Raw genomic sequence first — 22515 nt, forward strand, 5'->3', positions numbered from 1 at the left:
ACATTCCTGAAAAAGAATAATGACTGTCAGTGAGGATGTGGAGAAATGGGAACTCTCACAGATTCTAGTGAGAAGATAAAATGGTGTAACTATTTAAAAAGCAGTTCAGTAGTGGTCTGAAAAAGTAAACCAAAGAATAACCATCTGACCAAGCCATTCTACTCCTAGGTATATGCCCAAGAGAACTGAAAACCAACCTTGGATGTAAATGTTCATGGCACCATTATTCATAATAACTGAAAAGTGGAAAAAAACCTAAATGATCATCAGCAGTTAAATGTGTTACATCCATACAGTGGAGTATTATTCACAAATAAAAAGAAATGGAAGTTTTGATGCATGCTACAATATGGATGAACCTTGAAAACACACTAACTGAAAGAAGATAAATGCAAGAGATCACAATGTATAATTCCATTTGCATGAAACGTCCAGAATAGGCAAATCTAGACAGACAGAAGTAGAGGAGTGTTTGTTAGAGAGTGAAGGGTAGGGTGGAGAAATGGCATGACCCCTAATCAGTATGAGATTTCTTTCTGGGGAGTTGAAAATGCTCTGGAATTGGATAGCGATGATGGTTGTATGATTTTATCAGGGTACTAAAAACCATTGACTTGTACACTTTAACGGAGCCAATTGTAGGACACATGAATTTTATCTCAATAAAGCTATTTTAAAAATGAACACTACTCCTTGGTCATCCATGTAAAATGAAGTTGAAATATATTAGGAACAAGTCACCAAGATGTTTAATTCAATGCCCAATTTCTGTTTTCAGTAACGCACCCATTTCTATTTGGAGACAGAGACATTTGAAAACTAAGCTGGACCACTTCACGTGAGGGCATGAAGAAACGGTTAGGTGGGAAAAGCACTTAGGAAAAAAGGGAAAGAATCATTGTCCCCTCAGCCTGCCCTGAGAAGAGCAGGCATAAGGAGACACTTAAACCAAGACAGAAAGCCCAAGGAAAACTCTCCTGCCCCCTGCCCATGTCCGCTCCCAGGGCCACAGCATTCAAAACTCAATCATTGCTGCCTCTCCTAATGGACTTCTGAAAATCCAATGCTGTGCGCTCTGCACCCTTGGCCTTTGTGTGAGTGAAGGTGAGTCTTGGAGTTCTGCTCTCACGGATATGCTGGTGCTAACAGTAAGAGGAACGATCTGCACCGACTGGAGTGAACCCAGAAAGTAGAAACCTGGGGCACCAAGGAGGAGTAAAGACCCGGATGCCAGCCTTCCCTCTGTCAGAATTTTGATTCAGGCCAGGCCTACTCTTTTAGCAATTCCCAGAAGCTACATGAGAGGGAATTTAGAAATTTTCCTGCCCGAGAATTCCAACCCCCTTTGTTTGGGACCTTTAAGGTCCATTCAGTAGGAAGTCCTCAAAGGTCCTCTCTCTCTCTCTCTCTTCAGGGGCCCCCTGGGGCCCAAGGGTCACAGAGATCCCAAATTCTTCCTGTTGAGAAGTCTGTGGACGATTAAAAATAATTACATTGCTAACGTGAGCAGTGAAAGACTTAAACACATGGGTAAGTACCAGAGTCTCTTGTACTTTAATTTAAAAATTACAGCTCTGTCTGATTAACGAGAAGCTACTGCGTTTGGCACTCGAGTTCCGTGGACTCTCTTGCCCACTCATCAGCAGTGTATAATCACAGCAGAAAATGCTGATCTCGTTGATGTTACTGCCTCCTGTAGCTCCCGAGGGAAAGGCAAGGTGGAAATAAATTGTAGGCTGCTCCGAGTTTCGTCCATGTCTCTGGTCTCTGTTAATCAACACGATCACCCCCAAACACCTCTCGGCTCCCAGGCATGGCATTAATTGCTTATTTGGCTGGCCATTATTTTGTAAGTAAACTAGGGACACACAACTTCAAACTCAGAATTGATTTTAAATTGGTAGTTACTCATTATACATGAGTCCAAGACTCTGCATGTCAGTGTTTTCCGGGAAGCCTGGCACGTTATTCATTACGCACTGGTACCAACTGAGGAAGTGGGATGTTGCCATCAGCTCTGTTTAGTGCTACAAAGAAGCATCCAGACAAGAAAAGGAGATCTGAATGAGGACACAAGTGGGTTCCAAGTACAAGAGAAATATCTGTGGGCCAGAAAAAGCAATTGGGGGAAAGCTGATGTCAAACTGCCTTTACAGGTAGGACAAGCAGCCTCAACCCATGACAATCACCAGATTTTTTTTTTTTTCACATTGAAATGGTTCTTTAATAGAATCACAGAAGACAAAAACCAAGGAACAGCCATGACAGAAGTCCTGGCTCAGATGTCACTTTATCTGCAAAGTTTAATCCCAATTGCCTGGACAGGAAGTTTACCTCTAGCTGTATTTATACAACATTCATGAACCAAGGATAGGAGGAGGGACAAATAGAGAAAACAGAATCATGAAAGGTGGAGAGTCACAGAAAAGGGGCACGCCCCTTGGCCCGGAGATTCTTAAAGTGTGGTTTCCCAAGGCAGCACTGCCCTTGTCTTAGGAATTGGTGAGACTGGCACATTCTCGAACCCACTGCAGACCCAATGAATCAGAGTCTCTGCAGTGGGACCCCGCCATCTGTGTTTGGACAAGCCCCCAGGAGAGAATGCACCCTGAAGTTTGAGAACACCTGAGAAGAGGTGGTTGATCAGAGCTGTGGGCAGAAAAGACTTGGAATAAAAGCATCAGGTAACTTCAGAAGTAGAGACTGAGAAGCTAACATCATGAGAACTGTCTAGAAGCCTTCAGAAAGCAGGTAGGTCCCAGTTCTTTACACCTACAAGCTCCATTCTGATGCAACAGGTGGATAGATCAGGTCAGAACACATGCACCTCTGCCCTGGTGGGCTACATATGATTGGGGCGTATGATTGGGGGAGGCACATTGTCATACTTGGAGAAAATGATATCCTTATTTCCAAAGCAAACCAGTATTGAATGTGAAAAGGCAGGGTGGTGTCTGGGAATAGTCACCGAACTAGGAATGGAAGGCCTGTTCCAGGTCTCACTCCGTCTCCAACGAGCTACGTGATCATAGGAAGGACTTCCTCAGTTCATCATCAAACTAGTGTAAGGGCTAGAGTCACATATTTAATTAAAAATGAAGAGCCATAAAATAGAGGAAACTCGTTGATAATTACAAGCTTTGCCTAATTAGACTAACAGACTGGATGATCTCGTTTGAGATGTTTGCTATTTTGGACACGCACACACACATATACACACTCACTCATATACTCACACACTTAGCATTCAACTCTAATATCAAATAATTTTTAAATATGCAGCCCAGGCAGCCCTGCGCACTCCGGCAGTGGGCTCCTTCCACACGGCAAGCTTCTCCAGCTTCTTGGAGCAGGCCCCCCAGTGAGTGCCTTTCTGCACAGAACCAGCTCCAAGTCCCTGAGCCAGCACGGCGAGCTCTGGCCCGTGGGTTTCTTCATGGACCAGAACAAGGCAGCCAGGGACTTCCCCAAGCAGCCTGGCTCCCTCTGGCGGGAAGCGACTTTCTAGGCTAGCTTCTCGGAGCAGACCGCCCAGTGAGAGCCTTTCTACACAGAGCCGGCCACAAGTCCCCGAGCTAGCAGAGACCTCCAACCCGCAAGTAGCCTCTGGGACCAGGGCAGGGCAGCCAGAGACCTCTCTAGGTGGCCCTGGCCCCCTCCGGCCGCAGGCTTTTTCCACAGGGCAATCCAAGATGGCAGACTAGAGGGTAACTGCATCTCCAGTCGCTCCAGAACCCAGGATTCAAGAAGGGGAGGCGCTGAGAAACTCGGACTAAAATAGAGCCACGGGGTGAGTCTCCCCCACCCAGTGAAGCTCAGCCCAGGCGGCAGGCCCGGATTCGGGCGGCTTATCAGAGTAGGGCAAGGCAGCTAGAGTCTTCCCCAGGCAGCCCTGCACACTCCGGCGGTGGGCTCCTCCCACACGGCCAGCTTCTTGGAGCAGGCCCCCCAATGAGTGGCTTTCCACACAGAGCCAGCTCCAAGCCCTGGAACCAGTAGTGGGCTGGGGGCAGCTTTCTTTGGAAGCACTGCATTATCAAGTTACTCCAAGACTTCAGGCTACTAAAGGCTGGGAGGTCATACACTGGAAATCTATAGGGACATTATAAGCCAATAGAGGAAATCTGCAATATCACAGAGTCCCACTGACATCTAACCAACATGAGAAAACAAGGGAAGAAAATGTCCCAAACAAACCTAGATACTATATCAATAAAACCCAATGACAGCACAACAGAAGAAATGTCCAAAAGGGAGTTCAGAATGTACATAATTAAAACAATCAGGGAAGCAAATGAGGAGATGAAAGAGTAAATGCAGGCATTAAATGATCGCACCAATCAACAGTTAAAAGAGCAAATACGGGAAGCAAGAGATCATTTCAATAAAGAGTTAGAGATACTGAAAAAAAACCAAACAGAAATCCTTGAAATGAAGGAAACAATAAACCAAGTTAAAAACTCCATAGAAAGCATAACCAATAGGATAGAACACCTGGAAGTCAGAACCTCAGACATTGAAGACAAAATATTTAATCTTGAAAACAAAGTTGAACAAACAGAGAAGATGGTAAGAAATCATGAACAGAATCTACAAGAATTATGGGATATCATGAAAAGGCCAAATTCAAGAATTATTGGGATTGAGGAAGGCTTAGAGAAACAAACCAAAGGAATGAACAATCTATTCAATGAAATAATTTCAGAAAATTTCCCTAATCTGAAGAATGAAATGGAAAAACCAAGTACAACAGGCTTATAGGACTCCAAATATACAAAATTACAACAGACCCACACCAAGGCACATTATTATGAAAATACCTAACATATAAAATAAAGACAAATTTTAAAGGCTGCAAGAGAAAAGAATCAAATTACATTCAGGGGGAAACCAATAAGAATATCAGCAGATTTTTCAATCCAGACCCTAAAAGCTAGAAGGGCCTGGAACAACATTTACCAAGCCCTGAAAGAAAACAGATGCCAACCAAGAATCTTATGCCCAGAAAAACTTACTTTCAGATTTGACGATGAAATAAGATGATAAACAAAAGCTAAAGGAATTTACAAAAAGAAAGCTGGCATTACAGAACATTCTTAGCAAAATATTCCATGAGGAAGAGATGAAAAACAACGATGCAAATCAGCAATGGGAGGAACTAGCCTAAAGGAATAGCCAAATAAAGGAGAAACCAAATCATGTCAAAAACCAAAAATGAGTCAAATGACTGGGAATACAAATCATATCACAATAATAACCCTGAATGTTAATGGCCTGAACTCATCAATCAAAAGACGTAGACTGGCAGATTGGATTAAAAAGAAAAATCCAATAATATGCTGCCTGCAAGAGACTCATCTCATAGAAAGAGATACCCATAGACTAAAGGTGAAAGGATGAGAAAAAACATACCATGCACACGGACACAGCAAAAAAGCTGGAGTATCCATCCTCATTTCAGATAATGTGGACTTCAAGCCAAAACTAGTCAGAAGGGATAAAGAAGGACATTACATACTGCATAAGGGAAGCATAAATCAGCAAGACATAACAATCATAAATATCTATGCCCCGAACATTGGCTCATCCATATCCGTCAAACAAATCCTTCTCAATTCCAGAAATCCAATAGACCACAACACAATAATACTAGGCGATTTTAACACACCTCTGTCACCGCTGGATAGATCGTCCAAACAAAAATTGAATAAAGAAACCATAGACCTCAATAACACAATCAACAATTTAGACTTAACCGACTTATATAGAATATACCATCCAACCAAGAGTGAATACACTTTCTTCTCAGCAGCACATGGATCCTTCTCTAAAATAGACCATGTTTTATGCCACAAAGCTACTGTTAGCAAATACAAGAAGATAGAGATACTACCTTGTACTCCATCAGATCATAATGGATTGAAATTAGAAATAAATGACAGAATAAAAAACAGAAACTTCTCCAATACCTGGAGATTAAATAATACACTATTACACGATGAATGCATAACAGAAGACATCAGGAGGGAAATAAAAAAATTCTTAGAAGTAAACGAGAACAAAGACACATCATATCAAAATCTCTGGGACACTATGAAAGCAGTACTTAGAGGAAGATTTATTTCATGGGGCGCATTCAACAAAAGAAGTAGAAATCAACAAATAAATGACTTAACACTACAGCTCAAAGCCCTAGAAAAAGAAGAGCAGACCAACACCAAAAGTAGTAGAAGACAGGAAATAGTTAAAATCAAAGCCAAAATCAACGAAATTAAAACAAAAGGAACAATCAGAAAAATTAACAAAATAAATAGTTGGTTCTTTGAAAAAATAAACAAAATTGATAAACCCTTAGCCACTTTAACAAAGAGAAAGAGGGAGAAAACTCAGATTACTAAAATTCGAAATGAACAAGGAAATATCACAACAGACAGGAGTGAAATACAAAACATAATTAGAAGCCATTTTGAAAATCTATACTCCAACAAAACAGAAAACCTTGAAGACATCAACAAGTTTCTAGAGACATATGAATTACCTAAACTGAACGAGGAGGACATATGCAACTTAAATAAATCAATTTCAAGCAATGACATAGAAAAGGTCATCAAAAGCCTACCAACAAAGAAAAGTCCGGGACCAGATGAGTTCTCAGCTGAGTTCTACAAAACCTTTAAAGAAGATCTCATTCCAATACTCCTCAAAGTATTCCATGAAATAGAAGAGGAGGGAACCCTCCCAAACTCATTCTATGAAGCCAATATCACCCTGATACCTAAACCAGACAGAAACACATCGAGGAAAGAAAATTTCAGACCAATATCCTTAATGAACATCGACGCAAAAATTCTCAACAAAATTTTAGCAAATCGCACACAAAAATATATTAAAAAGATAGTGCACCACTATCAAGTGGGTTTTATCCCAGGGATGCAAGGTTGGTTCAACATCCGGAAATCAATAAATGTCATTCACCATATCAACAGACTAAAAGTTAAGAATCACATGATTATTTCAATAGATGCAGAAAAAGCATTCGATAAAATACAGCATCCCTTCATGCTCAAAACACTAGAAAAAATTGGGGTAGTGGGAACATTCCTTAACATTGTGAAGGCCATCTACGCTAAGCCCATGGCCAATATCATTCTAAATGGTGAAAAACTGAAAGCATTCCCCCTAAAAACTGGAACAAGGCAGGGATGCCCTCTTTCACCTCTTCTATTCAACATCGTTCTTGAGACTCTAGCCAGAGCAATTAGACAAACCAAAGAAATTAAAGGGATACGAATTGGAAAAGAAGAACTCAAACTATCCCTGTTCACTGATGACATGATTATATATTTAGAGGAACCTGGAAATTCCACCAGAAAACTCTTAGAACTCATAAGTGAATTCAGTAAAGTAGCAGGTTACAAGATCAATGCTCATAAATCCAATGCATTTTTATACATAAGTGATGAATCTTCAGAAAGAGAAATTAGGAAAATTACCCCATTCACAATAGCATCGAAAAAAATAAAAAACTTGGGAATCAATCTCACAAAAGAGGTGAAAGACCTCTACAATGAGAACTACAGAACACTAAAGAAAGAAATTAAAGAAAACCTTAGAAGATGGAAAGATCTCCCATGTTCATAGATAGGAAGAATTAATATTGTCAAAATGGCCATACTACCTAAAGTGCTATACAGATTCAATGCAATTCCAGTTAAAATCCCAATGATGTACCTCACAGAAATAGAGCAAGCAATTATGAAATTCATCTGGAAGAATAAGAAACCCAGAATAGCTAAAGCAATCCTCAGTAGAAAGAGCGAAGTAGAGGGTATCGCAATACCAGATCGTCAACTCTATTACAAAGCAATAGTAACAAAAATGGCATAGTATTGCTACCAAAATAGACAGGTAGATCAATGGTACAGAATAGAGGACACGGACACAAACCCAAATAAATACAATTTTCTAATACTAGACAAAGGTGCCAAAAATATGCTATGGAGAAAAGATAGCCTCTTCAACAAATGGTGCTGGGAAAACTGGAAAACCATATGCAACAGATGAAATTAAACCCCTATCTCTCACCCTGCACAAAACTCAACTCAAAATGGATCAAGGACCTCGGAATCAGACCAGAGACCCTGCATCTTATAGAAGAAAAAGTAGGTGCAAACCTTCAACTTGTTGGCTTAGGATCAGACTTCCTTAACAGGACTCCCATAGCCCAAGAAATAAAAGCAAGAATCAATAACTGGGATAGATGCAAACTAGAAAGCTTTCTCTCAGCAAAGGAAACTATCAGTAATGTGAAGAGAGAGCCTACAGAGTGGGAGAATATCTTTGCCACTCATACTTCAGATAGAGTGCTAATTTCCAGAATATATAAAGAACTCAAAAAACTCTACACCAAGAATACAAATAACCCAATCAACAAATGGGCTAAGGAAATGAAACAGAAGAAGATGTACAAGCAATCAACAGATATATGAAAAAATGTTCAACATCTCTAGTAATAAGAGAAATGCAAATCAAAACTACCCTAAGATTTCATCTCACCCTAATTAGAATGGCGATTAACACGAACACAAGCAACAATAGGTGTTGGCGAGGATGTGGGGAAAAAGGTACACTCATACATTGCTGGTGGGGTTGCAAATTAGTGCAGCCACTCTGGAAAGCAGTATGGAGATTCCTCAGAAAGCTTGGAATGGACCTACCATTTGACCCAGCTATCCCACTCCTTGGTCTATCACCAAAGGACTTAAAATCATCATACTACAGAGATACAGCCACATCAATGTTCATAGCTGCTCATTTCACCATAGCCAGATTGTGGAACCAACATAGATGCCCTTCAGTTGATGAATGGATAAAGAAACTGTGGCATATATATACAATGGAATACTACTCTGCCATGAAGAACAATAAAATTATGGCATTTGCAGGCAAATGGATGAAATTGGAGAATATCATGCTAAGTGAGATAAGCCAATCTCAAAAAACTAAAGGATGAATGATCTCACTGATAAGCGGATGAGGACATATAATGGGGGTTAGGAGGGGTTAGAGTTAGGGTTAGGGTTAGGGATAAGGAGGGTGGTAAGAATGGAGGAAGGAAGGATTGTATAGAGGGAAAAGAGGGGTGGGAGGGGTGGGGGGGAAGGGAAAAAATAACAATGAATCAAACAACATTGCCCTATGTAAATTTATGATTAAACAAATGGTATGTCTTGACTCCATGTACAAATAGAGAAACAACTTGTATCCCATTTGTTTAAATAAAAAAAAATTTTTTTAAATTTAAAAAATATGCAAAAGGAGCTTCTCGTGAGCATGTAAACACAGAGTACTCATAAGTACCACACGAATATCTGTGAACTGACGTTACTGCAATATTTAGTAGGACTACAGGAATCATTAGTGGCATCATTTTCTGTATATTCTTAACTTTTTGTGATTTTTGCAATATTATTTTACTATTGAAAAGATTAAGAACTGCCACAAAGATAACAAACATGGTATCTTAAGAATCAATTCTGATCAGTTGGTAATGTCCCTTGCAGCTATATTGAGGGCTGCAAAGCTTGTTTCAGATTCAATGAGAGAGAACATTGTGTCACTTAGTAGTGTCTGCCACGGGAAAAGGACGGGACATGTGTGATTATTTTCCAGCACTCTGCTACTAGAACCTAGAGGCAAAATGACTTCCCTTTGGCTCTGTGAATGTGAGCTGGACTCTAAATTAAAAGCTCAGTGTCTCTCCTACTGCCTCAAATAGAGATGGAGGGTTGCAGCCAAGCATGGCTACAAGAATCCACATCCAGATTTCCTTTGGTAGAATCAGTCTCCACATTTCATAATTTGAAGGGAACAAGAAGATACTGCCTCTAACTTCAAGGCAGCTCTGGGGAACTGTTTAGTGCAGCTTCTCATCCTCCATGGCCAACCCGAAGGCCCATGAGCCTCCCCTCCCTCCCAACACACCCATCTTGGTGGGGTTGCAGCATCATGCCATGAAGCGGACTCCTTCAAGCCAGCCTTGAGACTGGGAACTTCAAAATCCACTCTGGCATTCCAAGGGGTCCTGATGACGCAGAGTGGACAAGGCTATCAGCTCAGATCAAGCACCCTTGGCACACCAAGTCGAAGCTCCACTGCCTCGCCTGGACCGGGAGCTGGTCAGTACTTACTACCCATGATCCTCCGCACTGTTGGGCCCTCTGCGGTCATCTCCCTCACAATCTCATTGTCATCCTCATTGGCGTCCAGCCAGCGATTGCAATTGAAGTTATACTTGTCCTTATTCAGAGTGTTCATCAGGGTCATCTAAAATGAAGTCCCGAGGTGAGCAGGTGGGTGTGGCAGAGATTCTCACCCATGTCCCGGAGTCACCATTCTGCCATCTCATCTCAGGGAGGCCAAAGCCATCTCCTGGAGATGACCCTTATGGGAGGCAGAGAGACAGATTAACATTTCTCCCCCTGGTCCCCTAGAGACCTGCACTTGCCTAGCATCCAGGTGACTGGGGCGGCTTTGCAGCACCAAGGACACCTGAGCATTTTCTCAGTCTACTTTGGAAAGTTTCTCCCCAGCTATCAGGAAGTACCTGTGGCCCATATCCACCCTTCTCCCCTCCCATTTCCAATCAACATAGAGGTAAATTTACATGAGACAGTCATAAAAAGGGACATTTCTGATTCCTCTCCCAACCCTGAAGGGGGTGCATCTCACCCTTTCTAAATGCCATCCAGAACCAGAACTCCTTCTATCATGCCATGCCCGAAGCTTGTAAAATCGGCCAAGATCTGGGAGCTCAATCTGTGATGAGAAACGAACAGGCCTGAGCCAGTCTGACCAAGGAAAGGCCTCTATCCTCACAGCCGACCAGGAGGAGGGGCCTGCTGGCGGCTATTTCTCCCTGATGAGGATGGATGAGCTTCCAGCCTCCCCACACCCACCTTCCTGTCCTGTTCCTGGTAGCCAATGGCACATGGGGGAAAGACGGTAATGAAAAACTGGGGTTTAGTCTGGGCTGGTGAAATGGAACAAAAATAACTGACCCACAGTAGGATGCAGCCTAAAGAAAATCTTCCAAGCAATGAACTTCCAGTAACAAAATCTATATGACAACCCTGCAAATTAGCACAGGCCCACAGCCCCAGGACTCCACTGGGCACTGGAACAGACAAAAAGATCAATACCAAAGCCATGCCCTTTCCCTAGGGGCTCAAATCTGGCAGGAAAGACAAATACATAAAGAGCAACGAATTGAGTGGTCGAATAAGGCACCAATGGGGAGCTTTGAGGGAAGAGCTGCAAATTACAAATTATTCCTACCTAAAGGTCAAAGCAGCATTTGTGTGTGTGTGTGTGTGTGTGTGTGTGTGTGTGTGTGTGTGTGTGTGTGTGTGTGTGTGGACCTTGCTCTAGTTACATATGTACTGGAAAGCTTTAAAGCTGTATTTCCCTTCAAATTCCCTAAAATTCATACTTTTCCTTAAATTTATCCTCACTGTCTAAATCAGCCCAGAATGGGCCATCTAACACTAACTGTGCTCAGGTCTCTCTCTACGATCCCCGAGCCACTCAACTTGTGTAGATGCTCAACACCATTCCATCTTGGCTTCCCCCTGGCTTGGTTCCCACTGTCTCAGATGAAGGCCTCAATCTAAACCATCTCCCTCTCAATCATTATGTGTCACCCCTTGCCAGGGTAAATTCTTCATTGTTCCTTTTCATCTTCAAACTTGATTGAAAACCCATCTGGCTTAGAAAATCAGATTCCCCCAGACACCTGCCACATCCTTCCTCCTCTCCCCACCCACCTCACCTCATTGCTGTCCTACCCTAAACTTCTCGATGACACCTGGTTTGAACCACTTATTGTTGGGATTCAGGAGAATCTCATCCGTCCGCCCCTTCTGTCCATAAATCTGGATGAAGATGGGAGAGTTGGTGCCAGCCTTCTTCAGGTCTGTGGTCCAGACCCACAGGGACCAAGGAAATTCTAGGAGACAGGTCAAGTTGCCCCATAAACATCAAGTGAAGAGATTTTCATGTTACCAATAGGAAAGAGGAGAGAAAATGATCACAACTGAACAGCAAGTGCTGTGCAATTGTGTCCCATTCTCAGAAACCCCTTATAACAAGGGCTGTATTTAGAAAGTTGAGGATTCCTGCTTTTAAAAATAGAGTTCCTCCATGTTTTTTTAATTTTTAAATTGTATTTGTTCTAATTAGTTGTACATGACAGTGGAATGCATTCATACATTTTGATAGATCATACATAAATAGAGTATAATCTCTCATTTTTCTAATTATACCCATTGCAGGATCATGTCAGTCATGCAGTCATACATGTACACGAGGTAATAAAGTCTGTTTCACTCTACTATCCTTCCTACCCCCACACCCCTTCCCCTCCCTTCACTCCCCTCTACCTAATATAAAGTAACTTTATTCTTCTCTATGCCCCCCACCTTATTGTGAATTGGCTTCCACATATCAGAGGAAACGTTTGGCCTTTGGATTTTGGGTTTGGCTTATTTCACTTAGCGTTATATTCTCTAACTCCATGTTCTTTTTAACAGTCAATGCCTACTGGTATGTTTTAACTGGGGGAAGAGTTGACTTCACCCACCCTTTCTGGTGTATTCAGAGTGCACTGGAGTGAACCCCTAGCCACTGCTTCAACCTGGGGACCCTGGAGTCAGCCTTAGTACCAGGTGTGCAACTGTGTAGGTCTGTACTGTGTAGAACTGAGTCCCCTAAAGGGCCCTTTCCTTTTCTCCGTAGAGGAGAATTGAGAAGCAGGAGTAACCCCCTCAAAACCTTTGACAGTGGTCTGACATCCTGACATAGCTGGAAGATTCTGGGACTCTTGGGCTTACTTTTCAGCCGCTTCTTCCTGAGAGACACCATCTCGTAGAGTTGCCTCTCGATGAGCCCATCTGCTTTCTTCTCATCCAGCCAGTTGCTGCAGGGGAAAGTCTGCTGGATGCCAGTGAAGGGGCACAGAATCACCACCTGGGAGGGCAGAGCACAAGTGTCTCCCTCACTGTGTCTCCCAGGGGCACTGCTCACAAGGCTCACCGGCCTCCTCAACCCTAAGGGAAGGGATGCTTCCACCGTCCCACTGAATCTGAAATTAGAGTCGGTGTTGTCTATCCTCCAATTTCCTAGCTCAAATCTCAAACCTGTTCCTCCGTATGTAACACCTTCTTCAAAACTACTTCTTTATGCTCCTCATAAAATCTTGGCTAATCTGAACCAAATGACTGAGACTACCAAATTAATTCCCCATAATTGCCTTATAGGAAGAAGGCAAATCACATGAAAGCTAATTAATATCTGGAATTGAATACAAACCCAACTGCTCTATTGCAGGCTCGGTCCTCACTCCACCCTCTTGCCTGCATGTGCATTACTACCCACACCCTGGAGTCATGTATCTAGAACCCAAAAGTCTATCCAGCCCAGGCTATTCTAATATGTATGGTCAAAGGAAGGTTCCTGGCACTCTACAGAATCTTCTCTCAGCAAGAAATTTTGACCATTCTCATTATCAAATGTCAAGCTTTACCTTGTTTTTAACTTGAAAATGAATATGACTGTCCCATGGGTCAAACATTTTGACTGACCACTGTCTTCATGAGTGTTTGTTCAATATTTGGTATTTGTCAATTGTTTAGCGACTACAATTAACTAAAACTTCCTTAACTTGACTTTTTACCCTTAAATAGAGCCAGTTATCTCTGAGAGTTCACCTAATACTCAACATCTGAGCATCATGATGAACCTTAAACTTAAGAAGAACCAAGGGGAGGGGAGCTAACAGATGGGTTGTATACCCCTCATGCTCCCAGAGAATCACTTCTCCATGGAGATCATGCCAGTGAAGGGGGACAGAGGCAGCTCCCATAAACATTTTACTAAGGTGTTGGCAACTAATGTAATCCACCCCCATATTCATTTAACACATGGGAAAGCCGAGGTCCAGAAAGGAAAGCAAAATATCCAAGTTTGTACAGTTAGTGGCAGAACTAGAAATATAAATGCTCTGACCCTAATTATCCATTTGGGTCTTTTCCATCCTTACTACAAATCTCAGAATCACCATTTATGGAGTCCACTCAAATTCATTGCTTCACTCCGTCTTTAATACTGAAGATTCTGTATAACCACATATTCAGAATTGCACCTATACTCAGGCAAAGTTGGAAGGCACCCATGCAGGTACTCTGGGGGCATAGAAAGGTCTAATTACCAGCAATATACTTATAAGTCTTTCTTTCTTCTGAACAAATCCTACAGTTGTCATCTCTTATTTTACTCTTGAATTGTCTTCCTGATGTTACATATGTATTGGTTAGTTTTGTTTTTTCTACAAGATGGCAAACTTGTGAAAGTCTGATAGGTCTCCTCAGCTCTTGTGGTTCCCCTGAATATAAGTACAACCTTATAAAATGCTTACAATAATAAAATTTTGAGTGCTTGTAAGTACTTGTTAAAAGTTTGACTTCTGGACTAGGTAGTCCAAAATACCCACATACTAGATAAGAATATGAAACAGCATTTTTTGTATAGTGGTGAGCTGTCAGATATTTACAGGAAGCCATAAGACCCAGCAGAATTCAGAGCATCCAGTGTTAAAGTTTGGCCTGCCCTGAAGCAGCTCCACCAGGCAGTAGGTGGTGGGATTGGGGCTTGAAAAGTGGAGAATCTGAACAGGAAATGTGAGTGGGCAGAAGCACTTCAAGGAGCTGCTCTCTCAGATGAAAGATGGGTGAGGGGGAATCTTCAAAGGGAAGCCTGCCTTCTCTGCCTTTGCTCAAAAGAAGAAAATAATAATAAGTCTCCCCTAAGAATTAGTTACCATGAGCCCGGTTACACGACACGTAGTAATAAATGCACACCTAGACATACTGAAGAGAGGCATCAGATGCCAAAGACAAAGAGAAGATCTCAAGAGCATTGAGAGAGAAAAGACACAGAATGGCAATTAGACTAATGGAAGCCAGAAGATATGGGGAGAAGAGAATCATCCTAGAATTCTATATCTTAAATATCTTTCAATAATAAAGATAGAACAAAATCACTTTTTAAATGAACAAAAACAAAGTTTACCAACAACAGACCTATGTCAAAAGAAATTCTATAGGATGCACTGCAGGAAGGACAAAATACCAGACATAGGTCTGAAATGCAAGAAGCATCAGCAAGCAAACCAGCAAGCAGTTAGATAGATCTGAACTAATAATAACTATAAAACATTATCTAATGTGTGGATTTAAAAATAATTCCAAATAAAGATAAATTTCTAGGAAAAATAGCACGAAATTTAGATATAGGTTGTTAGCATTAGTGATTTCTAAGGTCCTTTTATTGTCCCAAGAGGAGAGGAGAAGTATTAATTAACTTTAGGTTTGTCAATTAATTGTGTACGGTAAGACCACTATAATGGGATGTGACAGTTTGGATGTCCTACCAAAACTTACATTGAAATTTCACCCCATTGTGAGGTAAAAGGTGGAAATTTAAAGCAGTTATGGTATTTAAAGGTGGGACTTTGGGGATGTAATTAAGTGAAGGCCCCTAATCCACGGGATCGTGACTTGATAAGAGAAGAGACCCAAACTAAGACCCTCTGTCTCTCCCTGTGATGCCTCCTACCATGTCATGACCAGCAAGAAGGTCCGCACCAGATGCTAAGTAGATGCTGAGGCCAGACTCTTGGACATCCAAACCATGAGCTAAATAATGGTAAATTTATTTTGCAAATAAATTATCTTTGTAAATTATTCTGTGGTAGTAACATAAAACACACTAAGTTGGGCAGGGGGACAGTCAAGAAATATTAAAAGAAAACAAAACAAATAGTAAATGTAGGACAGGTAAATCTATAATTACAATAAGTATAAATGAACTAAATTTGCAAATAAAAGATAGTTCATATCAAATCAGATAATGGTAAAGCTTGAATTCCCTGGGAGGCTATGGTAATTCTATGCCTAATAACATAGTCCTAAACTATATCAAGCAGAAATTATCAGTTCTAGAAGGATAAATTGAAACATCTGCCACTAAAGTGGGAAATTTCAAAACATCTTTTAATAGATTAAACAGGAAAAAATGTCAGTATGTAAATAGAAGATTCAAATAACAAAAGTAACCAATTCCACTTAATAAATAAAATAAAATTTTAAACTTAACTGAGAAAATACACACAAATTGAACATGCATTGTAAAGAAAATCACAACAATTTTTTAAAAATGGGATCACACAGACTGTGTTTTCTAAGTAAAATAATATTAAATTATACTTCAACAAAGCTAAAGTTCAAAATGAAACAATCATTCTAGGATTAAAACCAGTTAAGGACTATATGATAAATGAAAATTAAAGGTCAATGCCCCTTATGATCATTCAAAGAAAATTGACACATTAAATGTCAGCAAGTCAATTCTAAAGGTATACAAAATTATAAAATTGCAATCCATTATCATGAAGTTTAGCCTATAGAAGAAAGCAGGAATTTCATATAAAAGGATACATGAATGGTCAATAAAGAAAAGAAATGATGTTCAACCTCAGTAGTAATTATGAAAATAAAAGTTACAACTACAATAAGATCATTATACAACCTCCAGGTAAAGATTAAAAAATCAGACAACTGCAAGTGTTGACAAGGATGCCTGAAACAAAATGTCTCTTATATGTGACTAACAAGAGAGCAAAATGGCCCAACTACTTTAGAAAACACTTGGTATATTTTGGAAACAAGACCTGTCCTGTAAAGCTGAAGATTCACTTGCCCTATGACCTAAAACTTCTGTCCTGAGAAACTCTTGCACTATATTCACAGTAGTAAAAATCAAGAAACAAACCCAGATTTTCTATCAATGGAGGATTTGAACAATAAATGGTAATCTATTCACATAATGGAATTCTTTCCTGAAGGAAAATGGATGAACTACATACATACAGTTTTCACTATCACTTGGATGAATCTCTAAAGCATAATGTTAAGCGAAAACTGTCCATTTCAAATAATATATAGCTATCATTCATAGTAGTGTCTTCCCTGTGAGAGAGAGAATCAGAGGACTCGGGAGTGGGGCCGAGGGGTTTCAGAAGCATTGGAAATGTTCTGTTTCTCAAGCTGGAAAGTAGCAGACAAAATTTTTTTTAAAAATTTTTAACCATTTTTTATGCCTTAATCTGAATATATATGTATTCTTCAAAGTATAAATATTCCATAATGCAAACATATTTAAATTAGTTGTTGTTTGAGAGGTTTATAATCTGAGGTGAAATACTAACCCCCAGAATCAGGATTGTCTGTAACCACCAACCAAGCAACCAACCGGAGACAGTGACAATGAAGGTGATCACTGGTTTGAAAACAGCCCCCATTCCTGACCACTAGCAAGACAAGCTGGATGGACATGTGACCACCCAAATGCCCAATGAAAGGGATTGCCCACATACTCTGTAATTGGTCCAGAGGAAGTAGGAAGTAGGCTTCAGGTTGGAGTGTGCACTCACAAATTCAAGGAGAGAGGATAGAATCAAGAACAACTCCACGGAAGCCCTCCTTACCTTCTCACAGTACCAGCCTCTGTTGACACCCACGTTGCCGTGCCCGATGGAGACCCGACTCAGGGGGCTGAGGAGGGCAGCCAGCTCAATGTGGAAGATATCTGTGCGGCCCCTGTCAAACACACCGCCCTCCAGGAAGATCTTCCCACTGTTCTTATTTCCTCTGGCCCCATACATGACCAAGTAGATTTTGGATTTGGTCCCAGCTCCCCGGATATCCCCCGTGAAGACGGTGACAATGTAGGTGATCGCTGGTGTGAAAACAGGAGAAGAGGGCTCATTGGGATCTGCATTATGACATCCCCTTTGCTTCCCTCTCAGCCACAACACCCATCAACGCCCATCTTCCATACGCCCTCGTTCCCCATTATCACCTCGGACCATGCCCAATGTCCCTCTCAAACTCATTTCATCCTGTCCAGGTCTGTATGTCAGTGTATGTGAGTTTGAGAGTAAATCCTGTCTATTATTACAGGGAGCTGCCAGTGCTGATTACAGGAAACCAACAAAGAGAAGGAAGAACTTGGGCTGGCTAAGAATAGTACTAATTACTGATGTTAATTACCCTGTGTACCTTATCAATAGCTGTCACATGGATTCTGTTATGTCTAATCTAATTATAATAGTCAACGCCACTGATGGAGATTTATATCCCCGGCTATCTGATTCATTTAACTTGCTCTTTGGCCAATAACTTCAAAACATAACTTCTGGTAGAGAGCACCACTGGTCTCTTTCATCACCTAATTAGTGGGCCCTGGGGGATTTAGGGAGCGGGGAGGCTGTAGGTTGGGCCACATTGAGTTTGCATCAGTCAAGAGACATTGAGAGAACATGGAATTTAGGGGAAGAGACAGTAAGGATGAGTTAAACTAAATGAGGAGGAGTAAGAGAAAACACCAAAGGCAAACATTTGGGCAGGGGGCTCTGCTGAGACCTGGCCTAGGGTCATGCACTCTACCCTGGGGTCTAAGGCAATTGACATGTTAGGCTTTTGATTCATCCATCCACCCCTCACCCTATCCTAATCCACACCCTCATCCCACAACCTTAGAGAAATAAAAATCCCAAACATCTTGGGAATACAGAACACACACAGTGCATGGGGCACTGTTCCTTCGCACCTTCTTTGGTTTGCAAGTATTTATCAAGTGCTTACTAGACACCAGGCCTTCAGGAACACGTGAAGATGAAAAGCGAAGGCCACTGATCCGAAACAGAGTGGGTCTCAACTTCATTGCCCCAGGGCACATGGATGAGAGACATTCCCACACCAGACATGTGTCCATGGCCTGGTTATGGGAATTCCCAGCTGCTGTCATGTCTCCTCTTTCTCCACCACTGGGAGACAGGAATGGCAACGCAGTCCTTGAGATTGTAGAAATCCGTCCTAGTGCACAGCGTTAAGTAAATTTGACTCCTGTAAGCCATAGCAACCGAAGCCTGTCCAAAATAAGGACAAGAGGATCCGGTCTAGGGAGGCTGGGAGGGCCCAGAAGTGACCGGAAGTAAGAATTTGAGAAGCAGAAAAAAGAGAACTGTCATTACAAGCTGAGGAGAAAGCAGCTTCAGAGGACAAAGGAAGAAAAAGGGTAAGGAGAGGAAAGCAAGCCAGTGAATGCCCTAGGCAGGGTGGGTACCGAAAAGGGAGAGAGCCAGGGCTTCACAGATGCCCCTGGGAAGATGGAAGGTTGAGGGAGTGGGGAGAAGGGTGATGGAAGATTTTGATGAGAAGATAGGCTGGAATCAAATGATGGAGCAATCTGTATGTTTCACTACAGAATTTGGACTTCATCTCTATGCAGGAATGAGCCCTGGAAGCTTTTGCAGCAAAGCATGTTCTTGGATGTGCCTAACACCGATTTCCTGGAACACCCATGACCACCTCAGCCATGCTGGGACCTAGAGGCTTTTGTGAAATTCACAATGGGTAGGATCTTAGGAGGCAGACCTAATACGACCAGCTGTGTGACCCTAGACGGGTTTCTTAACTTCCATAAGCCTCAGTTTTCTCATCTGTGACATGGGGATGATAAAATTCCTACAGCATACTGTGAGGATTGAAAGAACCTAGGTGAGTCAGGTGACTAGTAGAGGGCCTGGCATGGGCAAAGCACTTGATATTATAAGGCGTTAAGACTAAATTAGCTGGACATAGTTGTCCAAGTCAATAATTCCATGTGAGGAGAGGTTGAGGCAGAGGATCACAAATTTGAGGTCAACCTGGGCAACTTAGAGAGGCTCTGTTTCAAAATAACATTTTAAAAGGGCTGGGGATATAGCTTAGTGGTAGAACATCTGCCTGGCATGGGTTCAATCCCCAGTACCACACACACACACACACACACACACACACACACAAAGTAAATCAACATAGTCAAGTGTGCACACATCAGAAGTGGGTAACTCCCTCTGTCCTGGGTAGTCAGTGTCTGCTCAGGGGCATCGTCCCAGCTCTTTTGGAATGAACAGAGCCTCAGTTTTGCAGCCCCGAGAGACAGAACATTCTCAGGAGCAGGAGGGATACTGTCTATAGACCTCTGGCCCCTGCTTGATCACAGACCTCCAAATCTGCAGGTATGAACACTGACCCTCAGGCAGAAAGTGGCCCAGTAGCCACTGGGGCCTGGCTTTCCAGTTCTACCTGTGGTCTCAGCTCCGCCCACTAAGATATCCCTTTGGATTTTGCCATCATCTTCATCCAAGGCCAGCCAGCGGTTGAGGGGGAAGTCATATTTCCTTTTGTTCCCAATATCTTCAATGACAATCTGGGAAGGGGAAGAGGAAGGAACGAGATGAAGAGGGTGCAGCTGGCGGTCTATCCAACTCCTCCAACCGCTGAGGGCACCCCAAGAATCCACTGTCATCTCCTCATGGTCCAAGGCAAGCTCATCGCAGGACACAGCTGTTGCTGAAAAACATCAAGAAGCCATTCGAGGATGACTGCCAATCACGTCCTGCCTGAACTCCCAAGCCATTGTCCCTCCACTCATTGCTGCAGGGCAGAGCCAAGAAACATGGCAGGAAGTGCCCTATGAGGCCGAGATGCAAGGACTGGAAGCCAGGAATAGTAAAGGGGTGGAACCGATCACCTTCCTCAATGGCTGAAGGCGGGGCTCTGAACTTAACTGGTGAGAAGCAGAATCCGCACAAAGGGCACTGCAAGCCCCGGATCAGGCACAGAGGAGCCTAGAATCTGGTGATTGGGTTAGAAAAACACCAGCCACTGACAGTGAGGTGAATGGAACTGGTCATCCAGGAACTTCCCAAAGGGACTGCCACTTGAGCCTGGTTGGTGACATTGAGATACTGTGTGTCTGAGGAAGCACCTAGGAGCTGAGAGGACCTCCCGAAGTGTGCGCAGGGGAACCCCCTGTTAAATAAGGCAGGAGAGACAGAAGCACTGTTCCCAGTGAATGATGTGAGCACCCACCTGGAGAAAGAGAGAGGGGGGTGGGGGAGCAATGACCTAATAAAAAGCAAGAGCCATTACTCCTCAAGGAACATTCTCCACCTTCCAACAAGCCCACCCGTGGGGCCAGCCTTCCAAGAGCTAAAAAGGAAAGTGCAGGCCATGAGCTGAGCCCCAGGAGGACAGACTGATGCCTGTGAAGGGGCCTATCCGTGGTGGAGCCAATCAGATTCTGTGATGGTGGGACATGGCAAGCCCTCCCAAGGTGAAAGCCAAGAGAGATAAATCGCGCACAGAGAAGGGGAGGGAAAGGTGAAGTGCCGAGCAGGGGTCATTCCCTCCCTGTTCTTTCCAGAGGGTTCACAGGCACCCCAAAATGATCATGGACCAGGTAGCCCTCACTGCTTCCTGCACAGGCTAAGAACCTCCCAGCGATCATGTGAAGTCAGTCTTGGAGTCAGTAGAGTAGGTTAGGGGTGTCAGCTGAGATTTAGCAGATCTCCCACCCTGAAGACATCACTTGATAGGCAGGGGTCTCTTCTGCCCAGGTAAGGGAACCACACACTCACTGGGCAACTGGGCAGCCCAGGGGGTCTCCTCCCTTCCACCAGAATCAGGGAAAGTTTCACAGTGGAGTCTTGAAGGATGCTTAGGCTCTGGCTAAATCAGATGAGAGAACTGGGCTTTTTAGTTAGGTGCTAACAAGGGTGAGGCCTTGAAGGCTGTCAGAGAACAGTGTGCCTGGCCAGTGGACTTGGGTAGCAGAGAAGATGCAGATAGACCTCGGGAGGGAAGTTGGGCTGAGGTACAACCTTCTGAAGAGTGGGTTTCTCCCCTCCCAGGCGCCAGGGACCATAGACAAGCGCTAAAACCTACCTTGGACAGAAACCAACCCGCAGACCCCCCCTTGTTGTTGTGGCCCACATTGATCTTCATCAGCTGCCCCAAATCTGGGGCATCCAGCATGAACTTGTCTTCAGCTCCCTTTTCAAAGTTGTCCTTTTCATTTTCCAGCCTACGCTCTCCTGTACACAGAGATGCAAGAAAGTCACAAAAGACAGGAAGAGAAGAAAGAACCAACTCCAAGCCTCAATGGTCCACCCACTGAAGAACCCTTGCAAAGTCAAGGGCAGCTCCCCAGGGAGATCTAAAGGCTCCTTACATCCCTTCAGTCTCTGGCAAGACCAGGGTTTGCCTCCTGTGTGGCTGGTGCCCAGGTCCCATAATGGGGCTTTTGGTTTCTGCCTTTGTCTGGAGTCCTTATTCCAATAAACCTATTTGTGCCCCTATCCCTAGATCTGAGACCCTGATTACTTTTCCTTATTATCCATCCTGAATGGAAACATTGGCATAGCAGTTGGCATAGGGCCTGTGGCTGGGACCCTCATGTCAGCTTCAGACTTCCTTAGAGCTGGTTCCTTTTCTACAAAATAGTGCCAACTGCTATTATCTGACTCCGTTGGTTGTTTAACGTGAATTTTTTATGCTATTCCTCACCACA

General features: G+C 42.8%; 1 protein-coding gene across 2 annotated transcripts in view; it reads right to left on the minus strand.

Moving 5' to 3' along the window:
• LOXHD1 (lipoxygenase homology PLAT domains 1) overlaps window positions 1-22515 on the minus strand; it is a 162154-nt gene that overhangs the window by 94488 nt on the left and 45151 nt on the right. For both annotated transcript variants that reach the window (XM_079108765.1, XM_079108764.1), the window contains 7 exons: window positions 21891-22039; window positions 20247-20370; window positions 17603-17853; window positions 12891-13026; window positions 11847-12007; window positions 10732-10818; window positions 10191-10326 (listed from right to left, as the gene is read on the minus strand). In XM_079108765.1, coding sequence (XP_078964891.1) covers window positions 10191-10326; window positions 10732-10818; window positions 11847-12007; window positions 12891-13026; window positions 17603-17853; window positions 20247-20370; window positions 21891-22039 — 1044 coding nt within the window. The remainder of the gene's footprint in view (window positions 1-10190; window positions 10327-10731; window positions 10819-11846; window positions 12008-12890; window positions 13027-17602; window positions 17854-20246; window positions 20371-21890; window positions 22040-22515) is intronic.

The sequence above is a fragment of the Sciurus vulgaris genome (genome assembly GCF_902686455.1).
Source record: "Sciurus vulgaris genome assembly, chromosome: 13".
NCBI classification, from domain to species: domain Eukaryota; kingdom Metazoa; phylum Chordata; class Mammalia; order Rodentia; family Sciuridae; genus Sciurus; species Sciurus vulgaris.